The 27,479-nt window shown below is 41.8% G+C and overlaps 2 protein-coding genes across 5 annotated transcripts in view; one reads left to right on the plus strand and one right to left on the minus strand.

The window, feature by feature from the left end:
* The window catches only part of FRYL (FRY like transcription coactivator), a 170,309-nt gene extending 160,509 nt beyond the window's left edge, over window positions 1-9,800 (minus strand). The window contains exon 1 of one of the 4 annotated variants that reach the window (XM_071807478.1): window positions 9,669-9,800. The gene's annotated coding sequence lies outside the window, so the exon portion shown is untranslated. Of the gene's footprint in view, window positions 1-3,963; window positions 4,163-9,374; window positions 9,642-9,668 lie in introns of those variants that run through there. The other 3 variants (XM_071807476.1, XM_071807474.1, XM_071807475.1) reach the window with 3 other exon arrangements.
* A 28-nt stretch (window positions 9,801-9,828) lies between these two features.
* On the plus strand, window positions 9,829-27,245 carry OCIAD1 (OCIA domain containing 1). Its single transcript, XM_065837614.2, has 8 exons — window positions 9,829-9,970; window positions 10,715-10,799; window positions 14,496-14,549; window positions 15,032-15,079; window positions 20,049-20,178; window positions 22,337-22,542; window positions 23,875-24,024; window positions 26,794-27,245. Exons 1-8 carry the CDS (start codon window positions 9,920-9,922, stop codon window positions 26,829-26,831), a joined length of 762 nt encoding a protein of 253 aa, XP_065693686.1. The 5' UTR covers window positions 9,829-9,919; the 3' UTR covers window positions 26,832-27,245.
* Window positions 27,246-27,479: the final 234 nt, after the last annotated feature.

Here is a 27,479-nt window from a genome sequence, read left to right on the forward strand (position 1 = left end):
GCACACTTCATGCAGCTCAGCTTTGTCTGTCATCACTAACTGCAAAAAACAATTCATGTTGTTCACACTGACAATGGCAAGAATACCCATGCAACAAACAAACCCAAAGCTTGTGATAACAGCTTCCGAGCACTAGCCCATTGTATCAGACCAGATATTTAGACATTTCAGAGAATCTCAAACTCAACTTCAAAAGTTCATTTTTAAAAATAATATTTGTTCCTCTTCCATTTTTGTATGCAAACATAAATCACCATCTAAAACCAGGGATAAACACAAAAATCCCTCAAAACCAAAGCCACATCAAGAGCAGACACCGTTGTTCAAGTAGCTTGAGGGGACTTATTCCTTTCCGATATCCTCCAGCGATGGTATTGGACACTTGCTATCTGAGACTGTATTCTGTCATTCTTCCTGGGAGGTGTTCAAATCTGTTATAATTAGGAATTGTAACAGATTTGAAGGCAGGGAGAGAAGGAAGGAAAACACAAGTCTTAGAAGAGACAGAGCTATACAGTAGTACACAGACATTTCAAGAATTAACTGCCAAACACTGAGGATAAGTGAACTAAATACTAGAAAGAAGAGCTGCTATTTTAATCAATAAAAAAAGGCATAAGCAACCCTAGCTGAGTCAGTCTGGTTAGCATCGGTTACTGAAGTTCACTGGGATTTGGAGTGAGACTGGATAAGAACAACCCTGAATCCTGAAATCTTCAAACATTGCAACACTTCTTCTCCAGCCCATAGTCATTCCTGGGAGGATTATTACAGATACAAAAGTCATAAAGGTTCAAAGTTGTTTGCGTGTAAGCATGCAGCAGCAAAACAAAGCAGTAAACCACAACTAGGCCGTGTACTAGGCCAGCTGCCCTCCCGCTGATGGATAAGCTACATAGCATTTCCCACCCGTAAGGCAACGTAACTGATAACTACAGTTACAGGGTCACAAACCCTGTACTATCATCCTCTTTTTTCTCATAGTAACTCACGTAACTCACATGTGCATATAGTACATTCCTCCCACATCATTATTTGCACACAATACCTATGATTCCTCCTAAGCTATGGCTTAAATATAAGCAAATATTGTTAAACATTTATGGCTCTCAAAGCCAGTAGGAGCATATTATATACCCACGTTCTGTATTATGCGAGTCCACTGAAATGTGAAGTTTGCCTATATGCCTCTTAAAGAACTCAGACAAAAATAAATTTGTCATTTAGTCCTTCGTGGAATAACGAAGTAGCCATCACTGGACATGATGACCAAGATAAAACTCCCTGAAATACAAAACTAAATATAAAATAGGCAACTCATGACGCAGAACATGCTGCCTTCCAAGTTGTTTTCCTTGATGCATAGCCACTGGGAGGGGGGATAATTATAATCTCCTTAAGTTCTTAGAAAAAGTAAATACAGACACCATGTTCTCAATTGTGTTAGCAAAAACTTTCAGCATACCAATTAATTTTACCCCCCAGAAGCAAAAAGACAAACACTTGCCGTGACAAAAAACATGTGAGGCCCACTCTTGAGCTGTTGAGGGGATAACACTGGTAAGTGTTAATAAAAACATGAAAAATGGAACAGTTCCACTTTTTGCCTTACAGCTCTACAACTCTCCAGTTTCCCTCCTCAAAGGTACTATGCTACTACATGAGAGTCAGCTATCACCATGGTTCAGTTTGCCTATGCCAGCCAAAGAGAAACAGAATTAGTTGAATACTTCAACTTTACCTTAACTAACCCCACCGAAGACTTAAACAACTTTTCTTCTGAAATGAAGCTCAGCAACAGTTGTCTACATCTCAAAGCAACATACCACTGCTCTACTCCAGGGAAACCACTTCCAGAGAGAAGTCAGCACAGGCTTTAACCAAATCCATTTTGGAATATAAATAAGCAGCCATTCACAGCGCCAATTTGCTCAGGGAGGTCACTTGTCTACTGACAACAACTGCCATCAAGTTCCACTAACTAGGGGCCTCCACAAACCACAGATAAAGAAAGCTTTTCATAGAGAGACTGTCACTCTCATCTTTAAATACTTGACTTACTAAACCTGCAACACGATTTTTACCGAGGAGTTTGTTTCCTTCCTGAGATAGTGTCAAAAGATAAGAATCGGTGTGTGGTTTCCCAGCACCAGGCTCAACAATCTTCCACAGAGATTCTGAAGTATTCGGGGCATATCCTCCTCAGCATGACAGTAACAACACAGAAGCAAAGTGACTGAGGCAAGTCTACTGAGGAAACAATACATTGAAAAAACACTTCTTAAGTAACTACAGTTAATTCCACTCTTTGCTCTACCCACAATAAGCAAATCACTTTCTGCACGGCAGTACCCTACATGCTCCGTATTGCTTGTTCCTGCCCACATGAGCAGCTCTTCACTTACAACCTCAATAACTTATAACCACCTTTGTCTGCCTGGTCTGCACTCACATGAAGGTGGCTTACCACCTAAGTCTTTCTCAGTACATGAAGTCTGCACTTGGGAGACATGCAGCGTATGCAAAAGTAGAGAAGAACTTGCTTTCTACTTTAGTGTATCTCTTTCCTAAGGCACGTTTCAGATTTGTAGGTCTGAAGGAAGTCTAGGTTATACTCTTGATACTTTATCTCCAGATGGTCTTACTGTTCCCTAAAACTGTATTAGCAAACATCTTTCACAACTCATATGGTATGAGTGACCACCAAAATATTTTGGCTTGCTTTGTTTTTAATGTTTTCCCCTGTGATTCCTTAGGATGTTTTACCTGGAGCTATCCTGATCGCTGAACTAGTGATTTCCGGTTAAGAAACAAACTGAATTGTCCACTGAGCAGCTGAGTGTCATAGTCAACAAAAACTTTCACAGAGGTGTACGTATATATATACATATATGAGAAAGACAAAACTACTTAAGCCCCTACAATACTTATAGCTACATTGGTAACGTCTATGTGAGACTGCTAAAGTGCTGTTAGGACCAAGTTTGGTCACCCTCAAGTGACTCTTCCAGTGAAGCGCTACACACTGAGCTAAGGGCACGCACACAGGTACAGCACTTCACCGCTCAGGATTTAAAGTAAGTTTCATTTACCGCCGCGGGAGCGCGGCCAGCTGCGCAGTGGTCGGGGGGGTCGCTGCCCGTCTGCGCCGCCCTGCCCACCCGCAGCCGGGACGCGCGTTTCCCCGTCGGAGCTCCGCCGCGCCCGCGCAGCCCCGGGCACCCGCCGGCGGCGGGGCGGGGCCGGGAACAAAGCCCGGCTCCGTGCCACCCTCCCCGCTCCGTCCCGCCATTCCCCGGCGACCTGGCACAAGCCCGCCCCCGCCACCCTCAGCGGGGTGGCTGCCTCGGCGGCCGTCGAGTGCCATAGGCCGGTGGCTGCCCAGTCCCGCTACCGCGGTGGACGACCGGAGCCAGTCGGACGGGTGCGGGCGTGGGGCGGGAAGAGCCCGGCGGCGGCAGCTGCTTTCCGCTCGGCCCGTGGGGGCTGTGCGAGCGCCGCGCCCACCCCGGGGGCTCCGCAAGGCCGCCGATCGGGCCGGAGAGAAAGGCCGGGCACGCACCCCGCTGCCGGCGGCCGCGCTGCACGGGCGGGGCCGAGAGGAAGGGGCGGAAGGAGACAGGGCGCGGGCCGCGGCGGTGGGGGGGGAACCGGAGAGGGCTCCGTCTCCCCAGAGCGGGAGTGCCGGAGCCCCGGCCCGGCGGGGAGGCGGACGGGAGGCGCCAAGCGCACGCCAGCACCGCCGAGCCCTCCCCGCGTCTCCCCGCGGCGGCGGGCAGGGCCGCTCAGCGTACACCGCCCTCCCCGCCGTAAACAAAGCGGCGCGGGCCGGGCCCGGGCCAGCAGCCGGGACCGTGCGCGGGGCAACACTCCCTGCCCGCTCCGTGTCCGTTGGAGCAGGCGGCCTCTCCTCCCCCCACACCTCAGCCGCGGCCGGTCCCGGCTCCGCCGCCTCCTCCTCACCTGTGCCGCGGGTGGAAGCGCTGCCTCTCGCCACAACCCCGGGCGCCGCTACCTCAGCGCGGCTACAGTCCCCTTCAGAGCGACTCCGGTGGGCGCCGATGAGCGACTCGCGCCGCCAGCATCCCCCTCCGGCTTTATCCCGACGCCGCCTCTCCTCTACGGTAACTCGACGGTCCGGCTCGTCCCTCCCGCCCCCTCCACCTCCCCATTGGCACGCGACGCTCCACCAGGAACCGACGCTCACTGGGGCAGGCGAGCGGCACTCACGCGGGACCGCCCCTCTGCCTCCTCCCCGTTGGCTCCCGAGCGGCCAGCCCGCCCGCCCAGCCCCGCCCCCGCAGCCGTCTGACACCTTGACCAATCACAAGGCCGTGAAGGGGAAGCCGCGCCTCCCATTGGCGGCGCCCGCCAGCTTCCTTCGATTGCAATAGGCCGAGGCGGCAGCCAGTTCCGCGTCCCCGCCAGCCCGCCGGTGGGTGCGCTCTGAGGCGCTGCTTCCCCCACCCGAGCCTCCCCGGCGGGTGAGGGACCGCGGACAAACTCCCGCCCGAGCAGCCTGTCCGCGGCGGGGACCGCTCCGGCCAGAGGGGTTCTCCTGGGGGCGGCGGCGGCGGATTCCCCTAACGAGAGGGCGGCGAGAGCCGCCGACGGGACAGGCAGGAACAGCCGCCTGCAGCCCAAGGAAGCCTCCGCGCCATCGGTGAGAGCAGGACACATCGCTGTCCTAAAAACAATTACCGAGGCCCGTACCGCCCAGGTAGCCGAGAACAGAATGGCCCTCCGGGGATGCACTTGCGTGGCTGGGGAAACATGGAGGAAGGGTCCGCGCTAGCGAAGAGATGAGGCCCCGCAGGCTCCGGGCCGTGCCCGCTGCCGTGCAAACGCTCCTCGCAGCGCCTTTCGCCCTGGGAACCGGGTGGAACAGAACGGCCGTCCCCAAGGGAACAAGGGCAAATACTTGTGTCCCGGCCAGCTGCACAAACGCGCCCATACCGCCTTTTCGCCAGAAATTAGTCGCGTTGTTCTACCCCGCAGCAGCAGCCTGGCTCCCGGGGAGGCACAACTAGTAAAACACTGGTGAAAGCAGCCCCATCGGAGCTTAACTTTAGTTTCACGTCCTTCCCAGTGGCAGCAATTCGGGAGGTCTATGGTAATGCAAGCCACAGAGACGGAAAGGCAAGGTAATGAGGTAATTCACAACAACATGCTCAGAAGATTCATCTGATATTGGGACTGGCCAGGATTCCACCCACAGAACAAGTCTGGTGGCTGAATGGAATAATGTATATCTGAACAATGCAAAGATAGGGGAGCCGATGGTAATAAAAAGAGAAACAGTACCAACATTAAGAGATTAGAAAGAACTATATTTTCTGTTGGAGTGCCTCAAAAAGACAAGCATGATAAAATTTTTAACTTCAGATCTGCAAAAAACAGTATTGGAAAGAATACTGAAGTCACCATTTTTCCACTGTCAAATATAAGCCTGTCTTGAATAAGTATATCCAGCAAAACAAGAACTGAGTAAAAAGTATGGGTTTTTTGTTTTGTTGGGTTTTTTTTGTTTGTTTTTTTTTTTACAAACAACAAATGCGCCAGCACAACAGTTGCCTATCTCTGTTACGAGGAGCTCCCAGTTCTGTTACACGCTTTGTACAATTTTGGTTTGTTTGTAGTAAAAGGTCCCTTCATGCCCAACTACTCATGGGCTGCACACTCTTGAGATATATAGTGTACATCAACTTGTAAAAACCAAGGAAGTGGAAAGCAGGAGTGGAAAAATAAGAATAATATACTGGTAGCTGAGAATAATATTTCAGGTTAACTCTCTCCTGTAGACTTAAGAATTTTGTCAATTGAATTAGATTTTGTTTTTAACTCTATTTTAACAACTATACCACAGCCTAAATGTTGAGTAATAGAACACCTAACAAGAAAAACAGGATTCATTGCTACTGGTGTTCTGCATATTTCAGACAATTGGTTGAAGCAAAGTATGTCACAAGTTGCTACTGATTTTCAAGTTATCCCAAGTTAGGAGCTCAGCCTGATCTTCCAAATAAATGTGTACACATCCAAGCAACTGAAACAAGAGCGGCTGAACACTGCTGCCAGTGAAAAATCAGACCATTAGTATTTATCCCTGAGCACCTGAACTTTACAAGATGCACAATTATACCACTTTCAGAACCCAGATTCTCCTGACTGGTACCTGCCTGCTTTACAAAAGAGCCCTAAGGATTACTTAGCATGTAAAATACTTTCCAAAGTATGTTACAGTACCAGTTGTTAGTAGTAGTAATTATTATCAATGTGGGTAAAGTCTTTACTAATTAAGGCTTTGAGTATCAGCTCCACAAAGACACCTACTCTTGTTTCTTGCTGATGTGCCATAATGCTTCAGGCAAATAACTGATCGTTTGCCACCAGTTGCAGTAGTAATAGCAATGCTCTCTTTGGGTTTGTTTTTTTTTTTTTTTGGTATGAAACACTGTTATTTCTTCATTAGGGATAGTGTGATTTTTTTTCCAAATACAGTCCCGTTAACTCTTGGCAACCACTGAAGAGTCAGAAGCTCTCGGCTACTGTGTTTTACTCTTTTGTGCACAGCACCAGGCAAAAAACAACAGCCAAAGAAAAAAAAAAAAAGAATCACCGTTCCAGCTATGTACTCAGCACATAACCTTCCAATACTCGTTTTGGCAACCTTCCTTACCAGATCAGCATATACTCCAACTCTTTCACACGTTTACTTGTTTCAGTTATGTCTTATCCAATATTGTAAAACTAAAGCCAACTCTGTTTTGCAGTGGATCTGTATAAAACCTGTCACTAGCTGTTAAACAAGGGGATGAAGAGGAATTTGTCCAGAAGAGAAGCTCTTAAATCACTTGACAGTCTCACAACTCACCCTGTTAATTCTTGAGCTCCAGCTTCAGGAGTTCTGAATATTCACCAGTGACTTTCTTTTGCAAAGTACTGCAATTAGAAACCATCCAATATTCACATCGACCAACTTCTTGTTACATAAGTAATGAGTTCACTTTAAGAGAACCTTTTTTTCCTTAAGTTTTCGTTTTTCCTTCTCTGAGGCATCTTCTTCAAAATAAATTGTTTCAAATTTCTGAAGGTTAAATATCAAATTTCAGTATTACAGTATTTTAAATCTCAGTGTCATCCAAGAGTGAGGAATATAAGTCATAAAAAATAAAGTTTAGAGTAATGGATGAGTTGTAATGCATCTATTTTTTTTCACTCCTGAAGCAGTGCAAAAATACTTAACTTTATACTATTTACAAATTATCAGTTTTGTAGATTATACACATTTAAAAACATGCACAAAACAGCAATTAGAAAACAGTTGCTAAAACATACAAGTCACTGCGCATGTCATTAAAACAAACAGCTCAGAACTCCCTGGGAAATGATGTTACTTTGTCATCTCTAGAGGACTGCTCTAGTGCACACATTTTCAACAAAAAATACCAAATTGGGTAATGGCACCTGTCCAAGGAGAAGGTAGGAAAAATAATATTCAAGAGATCAGATATATAGAAAGTGGTTAAAAAGCCAGCCTTACACCTTGCCTGAGCACATTATTTCATGTAATGCATCAGAAGGACTTGACTGTATGGTCACCAATTTTAAACTTAAGTTCTCAATAGCTGCAAGAAAGATGGTATAAAGGAAGTGGTAGAGGTAGACCAGATGTCAAAAAGGTCCTTGTTAAGATTTCTTTCCATGGGTGAACTTCAAAGAAAGATTTGAGGACAGAGAACGAAGTGCCAAGGATGTGGATATGCTCTGCCATCTCTAATGAATGCAGACCTACAACTGCAGTTCTAAGCAAAAAAACATATATGTAACCAGGTGAAATTTTTAAGTACCTTTAAGTATTTCACAAGCAGACTGCATTAGGTGAGCTTTCTGAAAGGATGGTAAACTCACTGGTTTGCTGCATTACTTCATTTTTTTCTCCACTGGAAGTAAGAGGGACTTGGGGATAGCAGAGTGAGGAAACTGAATGGATAACTATAAATTTTACCACAGAGAGGCAAAACAACAAGTCAGAGTCTTTGTTTTCTTCAATGAAGGAGACTGATACTCCCCACTGAAACTCCATCTTTAGAGATGGTATAGTCCATAAACATGTCCTACCCTACAAAAACACAGGTTTTAATAAACCATTGCAGTACTCCACCTAGAATATGTTGAAAGACAAGCAGGAAGAAGTATGAAATAAACTGCTGGCTGGAGGTGGGGGTCAAATGCATTTGCCACACTTAATAAATGTGCTATAGCCCCACAAATAAAACTACTGTGAGCCAACAAGGCCAAAATCTTTTGGTCTCTGATTAATAATGTGTATAATTCACATCCATGTATTGGGCAGAACTTCATTAGGGTGGGCTCAGGTGACTGGCAGAAATGAAAGCTGGAAGTAATCTACATTATCAGGTAGAGCCATCTCACGGAAATAAATAATTTTTCTATTTAATGATGAGCACTATGAATTAAGAACTTTGCAATACGTAGTTTCCGGTTCTATCCTCCCACCTTATTTCAAGAATCCAATACTTAAAAACTTATCTTCTCTACAGCTTTCTCGGTGCAGCCAGCCACTCCAGGTAGCTCAACCTACTACTGTACACACTACTCCTATATCCTTTGAGTGCCCACAGTGTTCATTTTATAGTCACATTCTCTCCTAGTTTCAGACATTCCACATCCACATTTCCTACTAATTTCAGACACCTTTAAACCCTTCCCTCTCCTATCTTCAGGCAGGGCCTTTTTTTGTACAGCCAGCAGCAATTTAAGCCTCTTCAGCTGAATTCCAGGGTGAACAGACAATGGCTTGCTGCAGGAAAGGCTGAATGGGAGTAGTGCATTCCAGGCAAGTAGAGGCAGATCAGGTTATGGTAAATTCAAGCCACCGCACTGAGTGTTTACGACAGAATGCCACAGCCTACGTTGCACTATCAGAAACATATTTTTGTTTTTTCCTCAGCTTTTGCCTATTTCTGACAGGCTGCAAGGATCCACTAATGCTGCCACTTCAGCAGCATTAGCTGGAGCCAAGCACGCAGACCTGTCATCTCCCACTTCATTACAATCCCAGCCAGCAAACCTCTACCACTTTCAGGTTCAGACAATTGCCTGCCTGGTCTTTGCTTGGTCCTAACTCGAACTCTTTTATAGATATCAGGGATCCTTTCTTTTCAGTCATTTCTGACCATGTATCTATAGAAACCAGTTAACACACCTATTGGCAACATACCTATTGTTCAAGCTAGGCATGGACCCATGAAAGGTCTTTGTTAACATTTATCCAAAGGCCGTCACAAAGCACAGAGGTCCCGTGGCAGGTCCTAACGCTGTGTGACACACACCAGCCACGGATGGGTTACCTGGGCAGGGACCCGCCGCAGCTGAGGCAGCGCCTGCTTCCCAACGCGTCAGCGGGCAGCGTTCTTTAAGCGGACAGGAAACAAGATAAAGAACAGGACGGAAACATTCTCGACTGAAATGAACGCTCTGAGCCTCAGCTGTTAACTCTGGCTCCTTCCACCGTCCTCATTCGACCTTCACAGCGAGGAAACGCCGCCGCTGAACACAAACAAACGCACACCGGCCCCCGGCCGCAGCCTCGGGTTCACCCGCAGCGGCGGCGTTTTGGCAGCACCGCGGCTCCCAGGACCTACCCCGAAGCCCGCTCGCGGGGCCTCTCCGCCGGGTTTCAGCCCAGGGGAAGGCCGCGGAGCGCGGGTGGGGTGGCCAAGGCCCGTCCGCTGCCCAGGCCCCAGAGGAGAGCGCTGGTGCCTCACGCCTCTTAACGGGGCCGCCCGGTCCCGCCCGCCGCCGCTTCCACGCTTGCGCAAGGAGCCAGCGAGGCGAACAACGTCGTGTTGACTTCCGGGTCAGCGGCTGTTCGCGCTGCTCTCCCCGCCCCGCCATGGAGGCTGGGCAGGGTCCCGGCGGCGGGGAGCTCGGCGACTCGGCCGAGGTACCGGTGTTCGCTTCGCGGAGCTGTCCGTGGGAAACCGCGGCAGCCTGGTGGGGCTTGGGGTTGTTTCTGCTGAGGGTGAGGCGGCAGGACGGGGGCCCGGGCAGAGGGATTCCTGTCAGCCCTTTGCCCGGCCCTGCCAGGAGCGGGGTTGCGAGGACGGCGCCTTGGAGGCCTTGCCGGTGGCTTTCCTGAGGGAGGGCGTCTCTGCAGGTGTGCTGCCCGGTTCCGGCGGCCTTTGTGCATCTGCCCTATCCCCCGGCTGGCGGTCGGGCAGGGTGCCCGGTCACAGGCCTCTCAGGGCACCTCTGGGAACAGCTCCTGGTCTGCTGGCACAGCAGCTGGCCAGCCCTCTCTGGGGGTGTGCACACAACTCGCAGTGTGCAGTTAAAACCCTGGCAAATATTTTTGAAAGGGATTTAACCAGCTGTATGAACTCCTCAATCTGGAAGGCTGGTTGCAAGAAGTGAAGCAGGTTTTTCTGAAGGAAAAGGAGTGAGCTGAGTTAGGATTTGATCCTGCTCAAAATATTTTCCGCTCTCTCGTGATTTGTAGAAGCATTGCATTTTTTAAGTGATATGTTTCATGTGACATTAATAGACAAAGTGCACCAGTTCCTTAAGTATAGCTGTGTGAAAGCAGAGACACTGCAATGTCTGAAAGTCAGACAAAGTTTTTACTTGAAAAATCCCCCCTTGAGCTTTCTTTTGCTTATTCTTATCTATTTTATTTCCCTAATGAAAGAGGGAAGTACCTAAGCCTTATGTGCCGACAGAGGAGGAAAGAAGGCTCCTTAAGGAATGTGCTGAAGAGAGTGCCCGTTATAGAGGTAAGTTCAGTTTACTGGTAAACTTGGTTTGCTTTTCTTCCACCCTTAGATTTTGTTATCTGAGGCATTAAGGAAGGAAGGCCCAGGTCATTATATCACAACAGTTCATTAACAAAGTTCACGTGGTCTAAAATTGCATGTAAATGTTGATCCATGCAGGATTAACATTTGTTAAAAGTTTGCAGGACAGGAATTTTGTAAAAGGTGCAGCATGTTTTGTAAGGTTTATGCTTTATAACAGGATCCCTTCATATTTTAAATTAATGTGCTTATTAGAAGTCTGAAAATAGATATAACTAATGAAGTCTCATTTGTTTCTGTATCTAAATATTCTTTTTGTTCTATATTTTTATTTTCAATTGTTGTTGTTGTCTTTAGAAGAAAAGAATAAGATAGTTTAGTTTAGAAGCACTACTTTCCCTTTGCTGGAGATCTGTGAAGAGAACAACGTAGAAGTAGTCGCTCATCCCAATTTTTGGAGAAAATTTGTGTGTCTGTGCATGGCCAGACTTTTGGGCTTTTTCCCTGTAAATAAAAGCTAAGGTTCTTAGGCATGATTCTTCAATCAGTAATGATTTCTGTACTGCAGCTAGTATAAAGGAATAATAAACCTGCATTGTTTTCACAGAGTACTTTGTGTCTCGTTTTATTTGAAATATCAAGGTCATATTGGGTTTTTTTTCCATGAAACATTGAGAACTGATTGCATTACTTCTTGTTTCTGTAATCCAAAGGTTCTAGATATACCTGTTTTTTATGGATCTGGTCAAGAGATTTGACCAAGCCTTCTGATGAGATTGTGACCCACTGTTTGATCACACACTAGTAGATGCCTGCTGGCTTAGCAGAAACCAGGACGGATGAAGAATTTAGCAGCTGATTTGCTAAATTTAGCACACTGGGGCTCTGATTTCTCCTGGCAGCCTTTCAGGGACCATTTCTAAGGCATTGTGAATTTGAATTAACAATTCAAAGTTCTGCTTTATGTTTCTCCATTACTTGACATTCTCCTCTTCCACTTTTTTCAAATCCCTGGAAAACTTCAGCAGCTTTGCTAAAATCTAGCCATTTTCCTGGTATTTTTATAAGTGAAAAGAGTCAGGTTCATTAGTAGTAAGATGGTGATTGGTTATGACTTATTGACAGTCTCTCTCCTGGAAGAGGGGAGGGAGTTGTTTGTTCTCTTGAGGTGTTCTGAGTTTTTGGTTTGCCACGCAACTTACTGCCCCATTGATCTTCATGCAGAGACTGAAGAAACATCTCAAAGGTATTGTTGAGAAGTCCCTTATTAGTTTCTTGATTGATCTCACTTCAGGGACCTACAACAGTAATGGAAAGAATTTTTTTCAGGGGTCCCGTTATCTCAGCGGAACGGCCTAAGGCCTGTTGCTGTTTTCTAGGTCTCCTGTCTTTGTTTCATTGTTCTGCGTTGCACATACCTAGATTGTTGTTGCGCCTGTATTAAATGTATATTATTTGAATGGCTCTTTGCAAGAGGTGTGGGCTGCCTGTGTGACTGCCCTGATATTCTCAGTTCTTGTTTTATCAGCTCTTGTTATTCACAGATCTTACTATAAATTTGTGTGATTTCAGTTTGTTTATTTAAGTTTCAAGCTGTACTTAATTTTGCCAGTTCTTACAAACCCTGTTTTGATGTAGTTTCTGTTGACAGCTTCTACTTCAGAAATGCTTGCTAGTAATTGTATAATTCAGTTTAATAGGTGCTTTACTGGTATTGTGGTTTTTTTAATCACATTACCATATAAGGTAAATTCTAATACTGTAAAATTCACATTACAATCTACAGTTTTTGCTTTGCACTTTTAATCTCGCTAACAAAATCAAACAAGATCAATATGACTTTTTCACATGAAACCTTTTTGACTAGGGTACATTACATTCACATCCTTAATTATGTGCTGTTGATGCATCTGCTTTCCATTTTGCTTCCTAGGAGTTGTTTTGTTCCTGAAGCAGAAAAAGTACTTTTTTTCCCATAGCAGTGAAAAGTATTTATCTTTTCTGATTTATTAAGCTGCTTTTGGTTTGGTTTGGTTTTTTTCTACACTTGAAAAATTATTCATATTGATTTTTATGTGTGAACCAAATTTTCATTTACCTATTACTCTCTTAATTTCCAGTTACCATTTTGGGCCATTTATATGCTCACGTACTAGCAGCTGTTTCCCCGGAAGTGTGTAACCTGCTTTTGATGTCTGTTATATGTGTGTTGGGTCCATAAGTAACTTCAAACCTGGAAGGGCAGACTGAAGTCCTCTGTAATAAGTTCTCTTGTTTTCAAACACCTTCCCTTGTTTTTTTTGTGGGTTTTTTTGCTGGGTTGGTTTAGGGGGGTTTGTGTGTGTGTGTGTTTTGGTTTTCCTCTCACAATTTAGCTTGAATTCTGCACTGCCATTCTACACCTAAGAAAATCTAGAAGTCTGAATTTTGGAAAGTCTAGAATCTCTAAAAGCATGAGGGTTTTAAACTTCAATAGATTGGAAGATGTTAGTCTCCATAAAGTGTTACTTTAATTTTGCTTGTGAACCGAGGAGCCAGTACTTTTTCTTAAAGGTGATACCCAGTCATATTTTACCCTAAAATGCTGGTTGGACTTCTAATCTACTTTCCATCTGTCAGAATTTGTGAAGGAATAAACTGTTAGTTTACGAAGTATGTTTTAATACTGTGCTGTTCACATTCTAAAAATTATAATTTATCTTCAAATATGAACCTAGTGAACAGATCGTGTGCATCAAAACACTATAAACGTAGTGCCATTGAAAAAAATTCTCCACTAGGTAAAGTCATTGAGACTTTTTGTAATGTCTACAGTTTCAGACTTGCTTAAAATGTGATTTCATTATGACATATGTACATCTTTACTGCAATGAACTTCAGTCTTCTGTCATGTTTGTTATTTCAGTGTCACCGTATCTCGTATGGGCATTGTCATCTTTACAAATAGTTTAAAAGTTAATCTTCCCAATATCATAATTATCATTGCTTGAAATAAACATTCCTTTTGTTTCTTGCCATCTTCAAATGCTTCTTGCCACCTAAAGTCTTTCAATATGATAAAAACTGATTGTGATGGATAGTAATGCTCTCCCATGTTTATTGTCTTCTCTGCATTCCTGACCCTACCCTGAGTTGTATAGTTTGATCCATAAACTACAGAATGTGCTGGTGCATATAACCTAATTTACCTAATTCTAATCAATGTAGTTTATATGTCTATTAGAGGTATACTTTTTCCAAAGTTCTTACGTTAAAACAAAATCAAGACTTTTGGTTTTCAACAATTTTTTAGAGATATTGGCCTCTGTGTAACTGCCTTTCATCCTGGATAAGTGTGTTGCTTCTCTGGTTTAAAGTTCTGCATCTTGATGCTGTTGCGGTTGTAGCTACACCTGTAATCTTGTCCTTCCAGCTTTGTCCCATCCGGCACTGGCTTTTGTGTTGTAGGAAGCATGAAGTCTAATGAAGACAGGATGACTCATTAACCACTACTCCATAATTTGTAGTGGAACTTAAAATCTGGAACTGAGAATGTTTTGTAATTCATATACAGTTTGTTAATTATATATATGGTTGTATTCTTAGTAAGGCCTAGCAACTGTTACTGCATGTTTGTTAAATGTAGTTGAAAATATTGAAAATCATGTTTTAAGTAGCTTTTCTTCTTCTTCACAGCTTTTCCTTTGGCTGCAGTGAGCATGCTTGCTACTAGTTTCTTAATAAGAAGAGGTAAAGTGTAAACATGCTTTGGGTTAGTTTGGATTTGGTCAAATGAAATATATTTCTGCTGCTAATAAAGTTACTATAACAAGATAATATCTAACCTACTTGTAATGAAAAGAAGTTCAGACTCTTTAACTACATGACTTGCAGTTCCTGAAACTAAAGAAGGAGCAAAATTTTAAAGTAAAATCAAATCCATGTTTATTTTATGTTGTTTGGCAAACTCAGTATCTCAGTGATCGTGAAACAAAATGTTCTGTAGTGTGTAGTAATACTGTGTGTGATATTAGAGAGGTAGTTCTTAGGTATTTATAATTTGGGGGGAATTCAGATGTTCGGTTTTCTTGATTATTCTTCAACATTAAGTCTAAAAGAGTAAAGTGCTACCTATGAACATAACTACAAACTAACCTACAAACATAACTACAGTTAATGTTTTTCAGTTTAATTCTTATCTTATTACTAATTATTTTGATTCTTATTTTCAGGTGTTTTACGAGATAGCTCAAGATTTGGCTCTTTTACAAAAGTTGCATGTAAGTAAAAGCTACGTATAAATTCAGCTTGTATTTGTGCCTTTGGTTCTGGAATCTGTTGCACAGATGTAATTCCCATGAGACCAGCTGGCTGATTCACTCTGACTCCACTCTAGAATCATCAAGTATCTCAGCTTGGAAGGGACCCATAAGGATTGTCGAGTCCAACTCCCTGCTCTTCTTGGGACAGCCTAAAACTAAACCATATGACTAAGAGCATCGTCCAGATGCTTCTTGAACTCTGAGGAATTTGGTGTCATCACCACTTTCCTGGGGAACCTGTTCCAGTGACCGAGCACCCTCTCAGTGAAAGAACCCCTTTCTTTTGTCCAATCCAAACCTCCCCTGACACAGCTTCATTCCATTTTCTTGTGTCCTGCCACTGGTTACCAGAGGGAGGAGATCAGCAGTTCCTTTGCCTCCCTTGAGGAAGTTGTAGACTGCGATGGGGTCACCCCTCAGCCTTCTCTTCTCCAACCTGAACAAGCCAAGTGACCTCAGCCGCTCTTCTTCCCTGTGAGATTCTTGCCCTTGAGACCTTTCACCATCTTGGCCACCCTTTTCTGAACACACTCCAGTAGTTTGATGTCCTTCTTGTGTTGAGGTGCCCAGAACTGCACACAGTGCTCCAGGTGAGGCTGCACAAGTGCAGAGCAGAGTAGGACAATCACCTCCCTCGCCCGGCTGGCAATGCTGTGCTTGATACACCCAGGACACGGTTGGCATCTTGGCTGCCAGGGCACACTGTTGACTCATGCTCAACTTGCCATCAACCCAAACCACCAGATCTCCTTCCATGGGGCTGCTTTCCAGCCTCTCATCCCCCAGTTTGTACATTTAACCAGGATTACCCCATCCCCACATGGAGAATCTGGCACTTACAGAATGGTAGACTCAATGCTTATGCTGATGCTGCTGTGCCCAATGATAGGAGTAAATGATCTGATATATCTGATAAATAAGTTCCACCTTCTTGCAGTTAATTTTCCGTCTGCAATGTTTTAGCTCTGTTTCTTAACTACAACACCTCACACTGCAAGAACCCATCCAGTGTCAGAGGTAGAGCATTTCATTTGTTCACCGTCCTTGAATTTGTGAAGCACGTTTCAGACAAGTTTTGTTTACAGGCTTTCCATAAAATTGTAAGATTTGAAATGTGCTTGACAAGTATAAGAATTTAAGATTAAAACGTTGTAAATAGATATTGTAAAGCTTGTTTTAAATTACTTTGCCAGAGTATACCCACCCCTCCCTTCCTAATTTGAAGGTCTTTATTCATGCATCTCACTTGTGCCATTCAGGCTATTTTAGTGCCTTTTTTCCTGGACATTATGTATGTACAATTGTAGGAAAAGAGCAATTTAATGTGAATGATTTTGGATTAAATGTCATAAAAAATGAATTAACAAATTAACCTTTTCAATGTAATCCATGACAGTAAAACAGGAAGTTGCCATCTTGCCAATCTGCCCAACTCCAGGCAATTACTTGTACAGTTTATTTCAGTGGGAAGAGGGTAAAGCCCATGATTTGTGGTGAAGGAAGTGTTGTTTAAGCAGATAAATGAATGGGAGAGACTAGGGCTGCCATTTGTTTATGCTAAATTCTACTTGCTTTCTTTGAACACCAAACAATGTTATAACAAACATTTCTACTAAATAATAGAATTCTATTTCCCTGATAGCTCTTAGAGATTTCTAGTTAAGGGCCATGTTCCTCCTGTTTAATAGAACTAAGTTTTGAAATCAAGGGAAAAAATAAGGAGCAGCTGGACCAGACCAATTATTCTTGATGTTAAGGTTATATAAGCCAAAATACTTCTTGCTTTTCCTTTTTGATGTACATTGGTAGGTATATAGACTTTCATTTTATCCTACAATATTTTCCGTAAGGTGTGCGTTTTGGTTGTTTTTCAGCAGGTAACTTCTTGTGATTTATGTGCATTTTAAATATGGGGATTTTTCTAGGATGTAGCTGGAGGGTAAAAGGCCTGAGTTAAGCAGGTTTCATTTCATCCTCATATTGTTTCGGTCAGATGCACCTACAGGATCTTCCTGAAAACTATTGCCAGGGACATAGTTTACAGTCCAAATGATGTCTCCTAATTTAACTGCACATTCCTCCTGCAGTGAAATGTGATTAAAGGAACCAATGCAGTTGTGGTTTGGTTTGTTGTTGTTTTTTTTTTTTTTTCCTCCATGAGTTCTGACAGAAGAGCAGATGCAGTTCCAGGCACTGCTGCTGACTCATAGCTACCTGACGTTAAACAACAGTAATGCAGTTGAGACAGTTCTTGCTTTTCTGGTGTCCCTGCTCTGAGTATGTTGCTACTACATCTATTGATTATAATAACGGTCTGTGTCACTTCTGGTTATTAGATTCTTATTCTGAAGAGTATCCATGCCTGATTACAGTAATTGCTTTTTAAATCTAACCAACATAGCTGAGTCAGGATTTTTTAGTCTCTGTCTTGCATCTTTTCCTGCATTGTCCCTCTTGATTTTATCTGGAAGTTGAGAGGTGTTTCATTTTCTAGGTAGGGATTTTCCGATTCGTGGATGTTCTCCCTATAGAAATTACCAATGACTTTCTTCAGTAGTCTTCTAAGCAGTCTGACAATTTAATAGAACTTCTAGTTAGTTGTGACTGTTGCACCACATTGGCAGCATCCCCTTCAGCATAACATAGAGCTATTGGTCCTCCGTCCCTCATTGGCAAAGAAGGGTGAGATCCATGTGTTCACCTTCACGTTAGCCGTCAGCGGGACCTGGCATCTTCTATCGATCTCTGATCGGCTTCTCTAAGGGCTTGTCACAGCGAATACAGAAGCAGCAGAGAGCAACACTATCTCATTTAATGTGCTAACTTTGAAAATGTGGATCATCTGGCTGTTAGTTCTGTAGTAAGAGAAAACAAATACTTTAGCCAATAATTACTTTGGGTGAAACAACTTCCAGAGAGATGTTTTCACTTTTTGTGACTGGAAAGCCTCAAGAAAATGATACTTTCTCTTTGCAATTTATGCTGCTTAGCTTTATTTTACTAAATAGTTAGTTTAAATTCTTGTTAGACTGTTTTTCCTTTTAGGGGCTTGTAGTTCTTCCCTTTGTGCATAGTTGTAGTATTTGAGATGTCTTCCAAATTCGTTTTTGTTTGGTTGGTTGGTTTTGGTTTTTTTACCTGCTAAACAGAGACACCCTTACATTTCTCATTTGTAAACTTCACTTGTAGTTGTGGCTGTTCTCTTTTCCTTTGGGCAAGGATTTTTAACCTCCTTTTGAAAATACAGACACTGGGACAGGGATCGCAATTTTGGTACCAGTACAGCATGATTGGGTAAAATAACCTTTTGTATTGATTCCCAGTAATTGACTCTTTCCCAGCTTAAAGATGATTGAGAGTCTTTAGTCTTTGTATTTAGAAAATACTCGTTGCATATGAAAGAAGGATCTAGTCCTTTTCTCCTACAAAGTCAACAGCAAAACTTCTATTAATTGCCATTGAATCCTTCATGGTCCTTCATACTCTATTTGACCCACTTGTCAGTTGATGGAAATAATCAGTTTTAAGCCCAGAAGGATCTATCATGATTTTTTCACAGAATCATAGAATGTTAGGGATTGGAAGGGACCTCAAAAGATCATCTAGTCCAGTCCCCCTGCTGAGCAGGAATAACTAGATGAGGTTACACAGGAATGTGTCCAGGCAGGTCTTGAATGCCTTCAGAGTAGGAGACTCCACAACCTCCCTGGGCAGCCTGTTCCAGTGTTCTGTGACCCTCACTGAGAAGAAGATTCTTCTCAAATTTAAGTGGAACCTTTTGTGTTCCAGTTTGTAGCCATTACCCCTTGTCCTAGCATTGGTTGTCACCGAGAAGAGCCTGGCTCCATCCTCATGACACTCACTCTTTATATATTTATAAACATTAATGAGGTCACCTCTCAGTCTCCTCCAAGCTAAAGAGACCCAGCTCCCTCAGCCTTTCCTCATAAGGGAGATGCTCCACTCCATCATCATTGTTGCCCTACGCTGGACTCTCCAGCAGTTCCCTGTCCTTCTGGAACTGAGAGGCCCAGAACTGGACACAATATTCCAGGTGTGGTCTCACCAGGGCAGAGTAGAGGGGAAGGAGAACCTCTCTCGACCTACTAACCACCCCCCTTCTAATACATGCCAGGATGCCATTGGCCTTCCTGGCCAAAAGGGCACAGTGCTGGCTCATGGTCATCCTGCTGTCCACCAGGACCCCCAGGTCCCTTTCCCCTACACTGCTCTCTAATAGGTCATTCCCCAACATATACTGGAACCTGGGGTTGTTCCTACCCAGATGTAAGACTCTACACTTTCCCTTGTTATATTTCATTAAATTTTTCCCTGCTTAACTCTCCAGCCTGTCCAGGTCTCGCTGGATGGCGGCACAGCCTTCTGGCGTATCAGCCAGGAGCATTATTCTTATATCCTGTCTAGCAGATGAAAATAGCTCATGCACTAAATTGAAAGCATTTGCCTGGTGATTGCAAGGGTTCAGCTAATTCAGTAGTTTGCCTTTTCAAGATACGACTATTCTGATGGATTAAATTTACTACCTTTGTTTATTCCTGACTGTTTTGTCATATTTGATAGTTACTTGTTATTTCTGGATCTTGGAAAAAAACTGATTGCAATTATTTTCCTTTTTGTCACCTGTCATTCATCAAGTACTAGCTGAAATAAGCTGATGCTCATGCCATGCGTAAATCATTGCTCTATGTCTCTGTTCAGTTGTTGCTTTTGTTTTTAGTGCCCTTTGTCTGCAAAAGAACCAGAGAGAGATGGTTACTGCATGGTTTTAGTTTAGATCTAAACTGTTTGTTTGGGTTTTTTTCTTTTATTCAAGGTACTGTATAGTTTATTTGAAATTATTATTTTAGAACTGTGATGAATGTTATGATACAGCATATAAAACCATCTTTTTTCTCTTTTAAAAAAGTTGCTGGAATGTGTGGATACCTGGCTGGAAAGATATCCTACTTGCCAATCTGTAGCGAGAAATTTAAGAAACTGAAGGATTCCCCAATAGGAGATGTTCTACGACAAGCTCAGAGACATAGTTCACATAAGTAAGAATTTAATTCTCTTTTAAATTTGAAACTTATTATTGAATAGGACATTTTGAACACTAACAGATCAAGACTACATTTGCAGCTTTCAAAGACCTTCAGAGCTGCACCTTCTCTCTTTCACCTATTTCCCCAAATCTTCCACTTTCAGGAAGCCGTATCTGTAGCAGTTGGTCTAAACGCGCATGTTGAGCTTGTTACGTACAGCTGATCACTTTGAGGAGTACAAAAAGAAACATTTTATTTAGCAAAATGTATTCCTTGTAAATTAAGATGTTGCTTTCCTGTGGAATTTACTTATGGTAGTTTGACAGCAGAAGTTGCCTCCTTAGTTTAGAAGTAAACTAAGTTTACTGAAATAAAATAGTGTTACATTCTGGAAGTTTTTCCCATAGTTTAGTTTTGATTGAAGTAGGAAGAGGGTGGAAATGATTTCAGTGTTTATCAAAGGAAAGAGCTTAGTAAACAATATCAGTGCAGGAAGAAGCATGGTGGTCAAACTTACTGCTGTTTGTTTAAATCCTTTACATCTGCAACAGCATTATGAGGTACATATGAGAAACTCATCAGGTTCTTAAAACTATTTCCTGTTTTGTTCCAACATGTTTTCTTGCCTCAAGTGGTTTTTAATTGCAAAGTACTTTCGGAATATCTCACTTAAACCCTTGACTCGAAACAGGGAGAAGAGCATTTGGATAATGAGTAGGAGTCCTGCTACGTATGTGCTAAGATTTGTTAAATGTTTAAAAAGGACTTGATTAAATTCTTAATTACTTTATAAATTCAGATTTATGACAGATTTGTCTACAAGATTTACCTTTATTCTGAAAAGTTTGGTTTTTATGGCATCAAACATAATCTTAGGAACTACCACTTCATACATTTACTGTATAAATTCAGCTGAGCTCAAGCTGGACTTGTCCCTTCACCCTTCTCCCCTGGTTTCTGGTAAGAAATTGTCGTGATCATTAACCGTGTTTGCTCAAGCTGAGAACCTGTTTGAATGCCATCATCTGCGGCACCAATAACTCCCTTCAACTTTTAATGGACCATTCTTTTGTATCTGTAAAAGTTTATTTCCTAAGTGATAAATTCTCCTTTTATTTTCTTGGTTGAATGATTAAATTAATTCAAATAGCATTATTGCCCATAGATGCTCCTCTCTTAAGCCAGCAACAGAAATCATTACATTTTCATGGTCTTTATACATCTACTAGTTAATGTATTTTGGTAATTCTGATTTGCAGTAAAAATAGGGAGCTAAAAGATTAGATAGGTCTTTAAAGCTGTATTTGCATACACTTTAAAAATATAATTGAGGCAACAAGATGGTTTAGGTCTGTATGTTTTTTGTAAGAATAAAACAAAGACTAATTGCAAATGTTTTTCAGATGAAACTAAAAGTATAGCTAAGCAGAAATTTCAAGTAAAAAAATAATAAATACTCTAGAGACATTCTAGTGGCACCAAGTGGTGGCATTCTTGATAAAGAGATGTGTCGTGTAGTGGTTTGCAGGGCCATTCTGAGTATGTAGCAAATGCTTTAGAATATCAGGCCTCAGTTTCCAGAATATTCTTTATGTGATCTTACCTTTCTCTCTTAAGAGAAAATTCATTGTTATTTCTGCTGAATTTGGCTACGCAATAGACCTTCAGAATTTAATTTCCCCAAGATAGCTCTTCATTCTCCTTTTTTTTTCTGCTGCTTGGTATTGATTAATTACTGCAGCTTCTAGTGATGGAGGGTTTTAAATTGCAAACTCTTCCTCAAGATCTTTAATTGTAGTTCATGGTACCATCCTGTGCTATTTGTGTCTGATGGGTCTTTTCTGCGTGAGGACTCCCTGTGGGAAGGGATTGTCTTTTTTGTCTTGTAAAGTGCAAAATACTTTCTCTCTTTTGTCTTCTGTTCTGGAGATTTTCAGGTACAAGTTAAGTTTCTGAGAGGAAGGGAAGAGTGTTGGGGAAGGGATTCTATAGATCATTGCAATGTAAAGAAAAAAAAACAACACTCCAAACTTTAAGATGATAATTCATGTTGGAAATTAAACCATTTAAAGTAAGAGTATTTTCTTGAGCTGCACATACTGTTACTCTTATAGTTCCATTTTAAACTTTAGTATTTCTGTATTTAATATTTAATTGCATTATTTTCTAGCCGTTCTGGTCGGAAGTCTGAATTTTCAGACATGCCTTCTCAGTCATTTCCTGAATCTTCTCCAAGAGCTGGGTTCCCGCTTTCTTCCAGCTACTCGGATGATTATAGTTCAACAGATAGAGCCCTCTCCAGTTATGAACCTGTTCCATTCAGTGCCTCCCTGAATGAATCTTCACCTACAGGAATTACTGATTACACTGTTCAAGGTGTGTTTTGTCTTAATATTTAGCAGTTTGTAGTACAATGACTCTTGCCTTTGACTTAGATCCTTCTCTTACTAAACTATTTTCATCCCATGCAAACATCTGTGGTCCAATATAGTGGTTTTGAATGAAATAGCTTGAAGTTCCCAGAATTGTGTTTAGACAGAACTGCAAAATAAATATGGCTTTTTTTCATGTTTTGTAGCTCTCATTGCAAGTAAAGATCATAAATTAACTTAAAAGGTTTAATCTGTTGTGAAACTAAACCTGCAAAAAACTCTGCCTGACGTGAAGTTCTTTTTGATTGAAATTCAGATGTATGTGCCATCCTTTCACTGCACTAAATGGACCACGGTCTCTACCACTGGTCTGCCAGCCTTTCAGAGGTTATTTCATTGTCACCAGCAATGAGACTGTAACTGTATACTACAATAATTCAGTGACATTAAACTGTTTTTCATAATGTAACAAACACTTAAATCTTCTGAGAACTGAGCGCATATTGTTCTGTGTGGCAACAGCTGATTTTCTCAGGGAGCACTGAAATGGTTTTCAAGTCCTGTTCTGTGCAGCTGTTCCCCTCCTTCCAGCATCAAGTCTCCTCAGCTACTGCAGGGGTAACACACAATTCGGAATTCAGGGCTCTGGTGCAAAAAGGAGGAAGTTACTGTCAGGTGCAGAGTTTCATACTTTGAATTAGTTTGGATTTTTAAGTCCTTTATGGAAAAGGTTTTATTTCACAAAGAAAGCCCTTTCATGCAACTCCAGTTTAGTTGTACGAAAGTATCAGATGTGAATGTGTCAATTGTCGTTACACTTCATCACAAATCAATAACTGCTAGAACCTTAATTACAGAACAAGATTTTGCATTATAAATGTAGATAAAAGGATAAAATGTTGATCAGGTGACATATGATGGACGTAGCCCTAATTCTTTGAAAGCAGAATTTAAAGCCTGAATGCAAACCCTTGAGCTTCACTTAGATTTCTCTTCAGAAATCATAAATATATGAAATGTGATTATAATAAATTTTACATAAAGTGACCAGTACTGTTTTATCCCTCAACAACACATAGTTGCTAGGATTTCCATTGTGTAAAATGAAGAAGATTTAACTGCCAATCTGCCAGAGCAGTTTGACAGAATGAAAAGAATAAAAGGAATGGATTAATTAAAGACCACATACATGCCCAGTTGCATTTAGGATTGCAGCTGTCATGCTCCTTTTCATTTGGGGTTGAGCTGTAATTAACTGGCATTCTAAAATAGGTTGCAGCCAAGTTTTGGTGTGATGCCATTTCTAGCATTTTGATGTTTGTGGTTTTTTTTTCAGAACCTGCTCCAATTCCGGAAGAAAGTCGTAAAAAAAAAGGCATCACATATGAGGAATTAAGGAATAAACACAGGGAGACATATGATGTAATGCTACCACCAAAGGCAGAAACTCCAAACAAGTTTTCACAGGAAAAACCAGCTAAGGAAGGTAATATACTGATTTACGGAAATACGTAGTAAATTCAAATATTGGCAGTTATGTTAAAAATGGGTTAATTCTACTTACCCTTTAAACAATCTATTTTTACAGTATTTGCAAGTATCTCATGATGTGGTCTGGAGTTTCATATTTCAGATTAATTATTGCTTTAAAAATATTGATCTTCTAATAGCAAATTATAATTCCTCTTCTCCAGCCACATTGCTCAGTGCCAGACTAAAGATCTCATAACTTTTGGTGTATTTAATGTATTGAGCAACCTCTTTCAACAAAGAATTCTCTGAGCTCAGAAAAATAAGACTGTGAGCTATGGAAGGGGGTGTATGTTCTAGATAGCATTGTTCTCTCACAATAGAGCATGTGGTTGATGGTTTTGAAGGGGGGGGTATTTATGAGTTGTTTCATGTGGAATTAGAGGATTTCTATAGAGGCATTGTTTGTAGAGGTTCATTTTCTACATTAAAACTCAAAAGAAGGAAACTGTGTTTGGCAGCAATATCGAGAGCTGTTTTCACAGTGAAAAACAGAACTTTACACAGCAAAATAAGAATGCAACATCCTGAAGAATAAGATGCCATTCAGTCAGCTTCTGGACTGAGTTTTTTAAAAAAGAGACACTGAAGCAATTCATAATTGCTTGCTCTAGAAGTTTTTTATTTAGTGTGACATCTGTGAAAATGATGTTGGCAAGAGGAACGTTTTGCCATTTAACGCACTGCTGGACCAGTCAGCTTGAATTGTTTGGGTTTGTGCGCAGTGTCCAGTCTTGCCAATCACATTGCAAGAAGATTTGCAGGAGTAGCTCATGTCTCCTATGAGGCATAACAGGTGGTAATAAGTATAGAAAAGTCTATTAATGCAAAAAGTTCTGAAGCAGTAATAGGAAGCTTTGGAACTGTGTTGCATAAGAGCATCAGTGAATTACTTTCTCCAGATCATCTGTCGTTGGCAAATCTTTATGGTCTTGAAATAAAAATTATAAACAATTATTAGGTAATGATTTAAATCTGTTATTTCAAAGATGGAAGCCTTTTTGTCTTATCACGTGACTGTGCCAAATGAGACATTACAACACTATTGAAGCTGTAGTTTCAGATTGTTTTTAAGCTACATCAGCTGACACTTCGTTGATTTACACACATTTCTTTTTCAAGATATTTCTCCACAAATAGAAAGCCTGGACATGCCACTTGAAAACCATACACAGAAATCTTAAAGCAGCATTTTGTAAACCTTGTTATATTCCATGGCAAATCTTGTGGCTGTGAAATGCGAATATGCATTCATTATTTTCTTTTTAGTTATCTGAGGTCTACAACAGGCCTCCATAAAATGTTGATCAAATATTGCACTCTGTTATGTTTCTGTGTTCTGTTTGACGGTTGTACTTTGAGAACAGAACTACACTGAGCAGTGCATGAGATTTGTAAATAAACTTTTAGGAGTATCTCTTGATATTTTCAGGGAAAAAGAGTAAGGATGGATTACAAAAGTTCAGAAATGTTTTAAAAGTGGAAGCACATTTAAATCTACAGTTCAGGGCTTCTGCTGATGTTGTGGGCTAAGATCTGATTTAGCTTCTTGTGTCCCACTGGACATGTTACTTGCTGTATGGCTGAGTCATTCCCCTTTGTTCCTCCTCATATCCCTGTGTTGTAGGAACCAGACTAGCAAATGGGAGACAGTGGTTTCTGCAGGAGGGAAAACAGACCATGCTTAAACCAGGCTTAAGCACCTCTAACTTCCATCTGCTCGTACCTTCTCTGTTCATTGTAGCCATACAAATCCATGCATTGGCAGAGTGATCTGAGCTGGACTGTTTTCCAGGGAACAAGGGCAGCCTGCTCAGCTGCCACGGGTAATAGGACTGGAAATCAAATGGTACTTTGAGAGAGCTGCTCATTGTGCCTCACTGCAATACCAGTCAGCTTAACAGAGGTCTGTCTGTGTATTATGCCAAGTTTGCTGACATCTCCCTGAAACAAGGAGCACGCATTCTGCTCTGTTCCACTGGTTCTACTGCAGATAGGTATTAATAAACAGTGGGCTTTGGAATTAACCTGCAAGTGGATTTGTCAAGGGGTGCCTGACTGGTGTCAGCCTTCCCACGGGACATACAGATAATCTGTTACCCTGTCAGTGGTGGCGTCTGTCACAGCCTGCTTTGCAGCTGGCTCACTTGCAAGAGAGCATCTATTCACTTTTTGGCCGTTGTTCACTTAAGCGTGACATATTTCTGAATAAATCCATTAAGACCAGTACCTTGGGGTTTTTTATGCTCTGACTCACTCCTATGCTAAAGGAAGCTGCCAAAGAATAATGGCTGAGTAGTTTCCTAGTAAGGATTGCTGAGTTTTGTTTGTTTGTCTTTGAACGTGTTTTTAACTATGCTGAATCCATCTAATTGTGCACGTAACTGGATTACATAGCCACATTATTTATCGTAACACTCCTTGCCTGTTTCCTCCAATTGTCTTCGTTTCATCCACATTACATTTGTTTCAAAGTAATTACAAATTCCATGGAGCAGGAATTGGCACAGTAGGACTCTTGACTGAATATTAATTTATTAAAAAATAATTATTAACAAACTCTTCTCCACATTCAAACTAGCTTTAATTAGGTGTCTGTTTTGCTGTGACTGACACTCCCCACTTAAAATGATAATGCATTTCATCATACTCTTGGCACTGTACAAGATAAACTTTTGCTGTTAAATTAAGTCATATGTGACTACTTTTTTTTTCTTTTCTTCAGTTAAGGTAAATAAATATGGAGATACGTGGGATGAGTAAAAGCCGAATAAAGAACCGAAGAAAACTGTATCCTGTCAGCTAACTTGAACTTCATCTAGATTAATCACGAGTATCGGCACTTTCAGTGTGTTCTGCCAGGCACAGCTATTAGTAAATGAGGAGAAAATCCTGACTTGCTAGAAGATTGAAAAAAAAGAAAAAAAACAAGTATTTAGGCTTGGGTTTTTTGATTTTGCATAAACGGCAAGTGAGACTATTGTGAGGTGTCATGATTGTGAATCATTTGTGCTATTGTTTAAGAATGAAAAGGGTAACTGGCAATGACTGATATAAATGCATAGCAAAACGTAAAAATGTATGTAAATAAATGCAATCACATGTGTTGGGAAGGGAAAGATATCAGAATCTTCTCAAGTTTTCAAGACTTGCATTAAAAGTTACCTGTAGAACTCACCTCTCACTTTGTTTTGTCTGAAAGTGATATGCCGGAAACCTCAAATTGTAGTCATGCTTGATTTGTAATCTCTGGAATAATACTGAACTACCCAGGGAGAAAGGGCAGGGGAACCTAGCCAAACATGAAACTAAGCATACTTAACCATTTTTAAAAACTGTTTCATGGTGCCAGCTATATTTTTAGACTGAAATTTTGACTTGCCCACACTGGGTCTCTTAAGAGAAGAAATC

The sequence above is a fragment of the Patagioenas fasciata genome, chromosome 4 (assembly GCF_037038585.1).
Source record: "Patagioenas fasciata isolate bPatFas1 chromosome 4, bPatFas1.hap1, whole genome shotgun sequence".
Taxonomy (NCBI): domain Eukaryota; kingdom Metazoa; phylum Chordata; class Aves; order Columbiformes; family Columbidae; genus Patagioenas; species Patagioenas fasciata.

Excerpts from the sequence above, each read along its gene's own strand:
- OCIAD1 (XM_065837614.2), top strand. The coding sequence starts at position 9,920 with ATGGAGGCTGGGCAGGGTCCCGGCGGCGGGGAGCTCGGCGACTCGGCC. Across the intron at positions 22,543-23,874 it reads TACTGATTACACTGTTCAAG|AACCTGCTCCAATTCCGGAA; the intron begins GTGTGTTTTGTC and ends TTTTTTTTTCAG. Across the intron at positions 24,025-26,793 it reads GGAAAAACCAGCTAAGGAAG|TTAAGGTAAATAAATATGGA; the intron begins GTAATATACTGA and ends TCTTTTCTTCAG.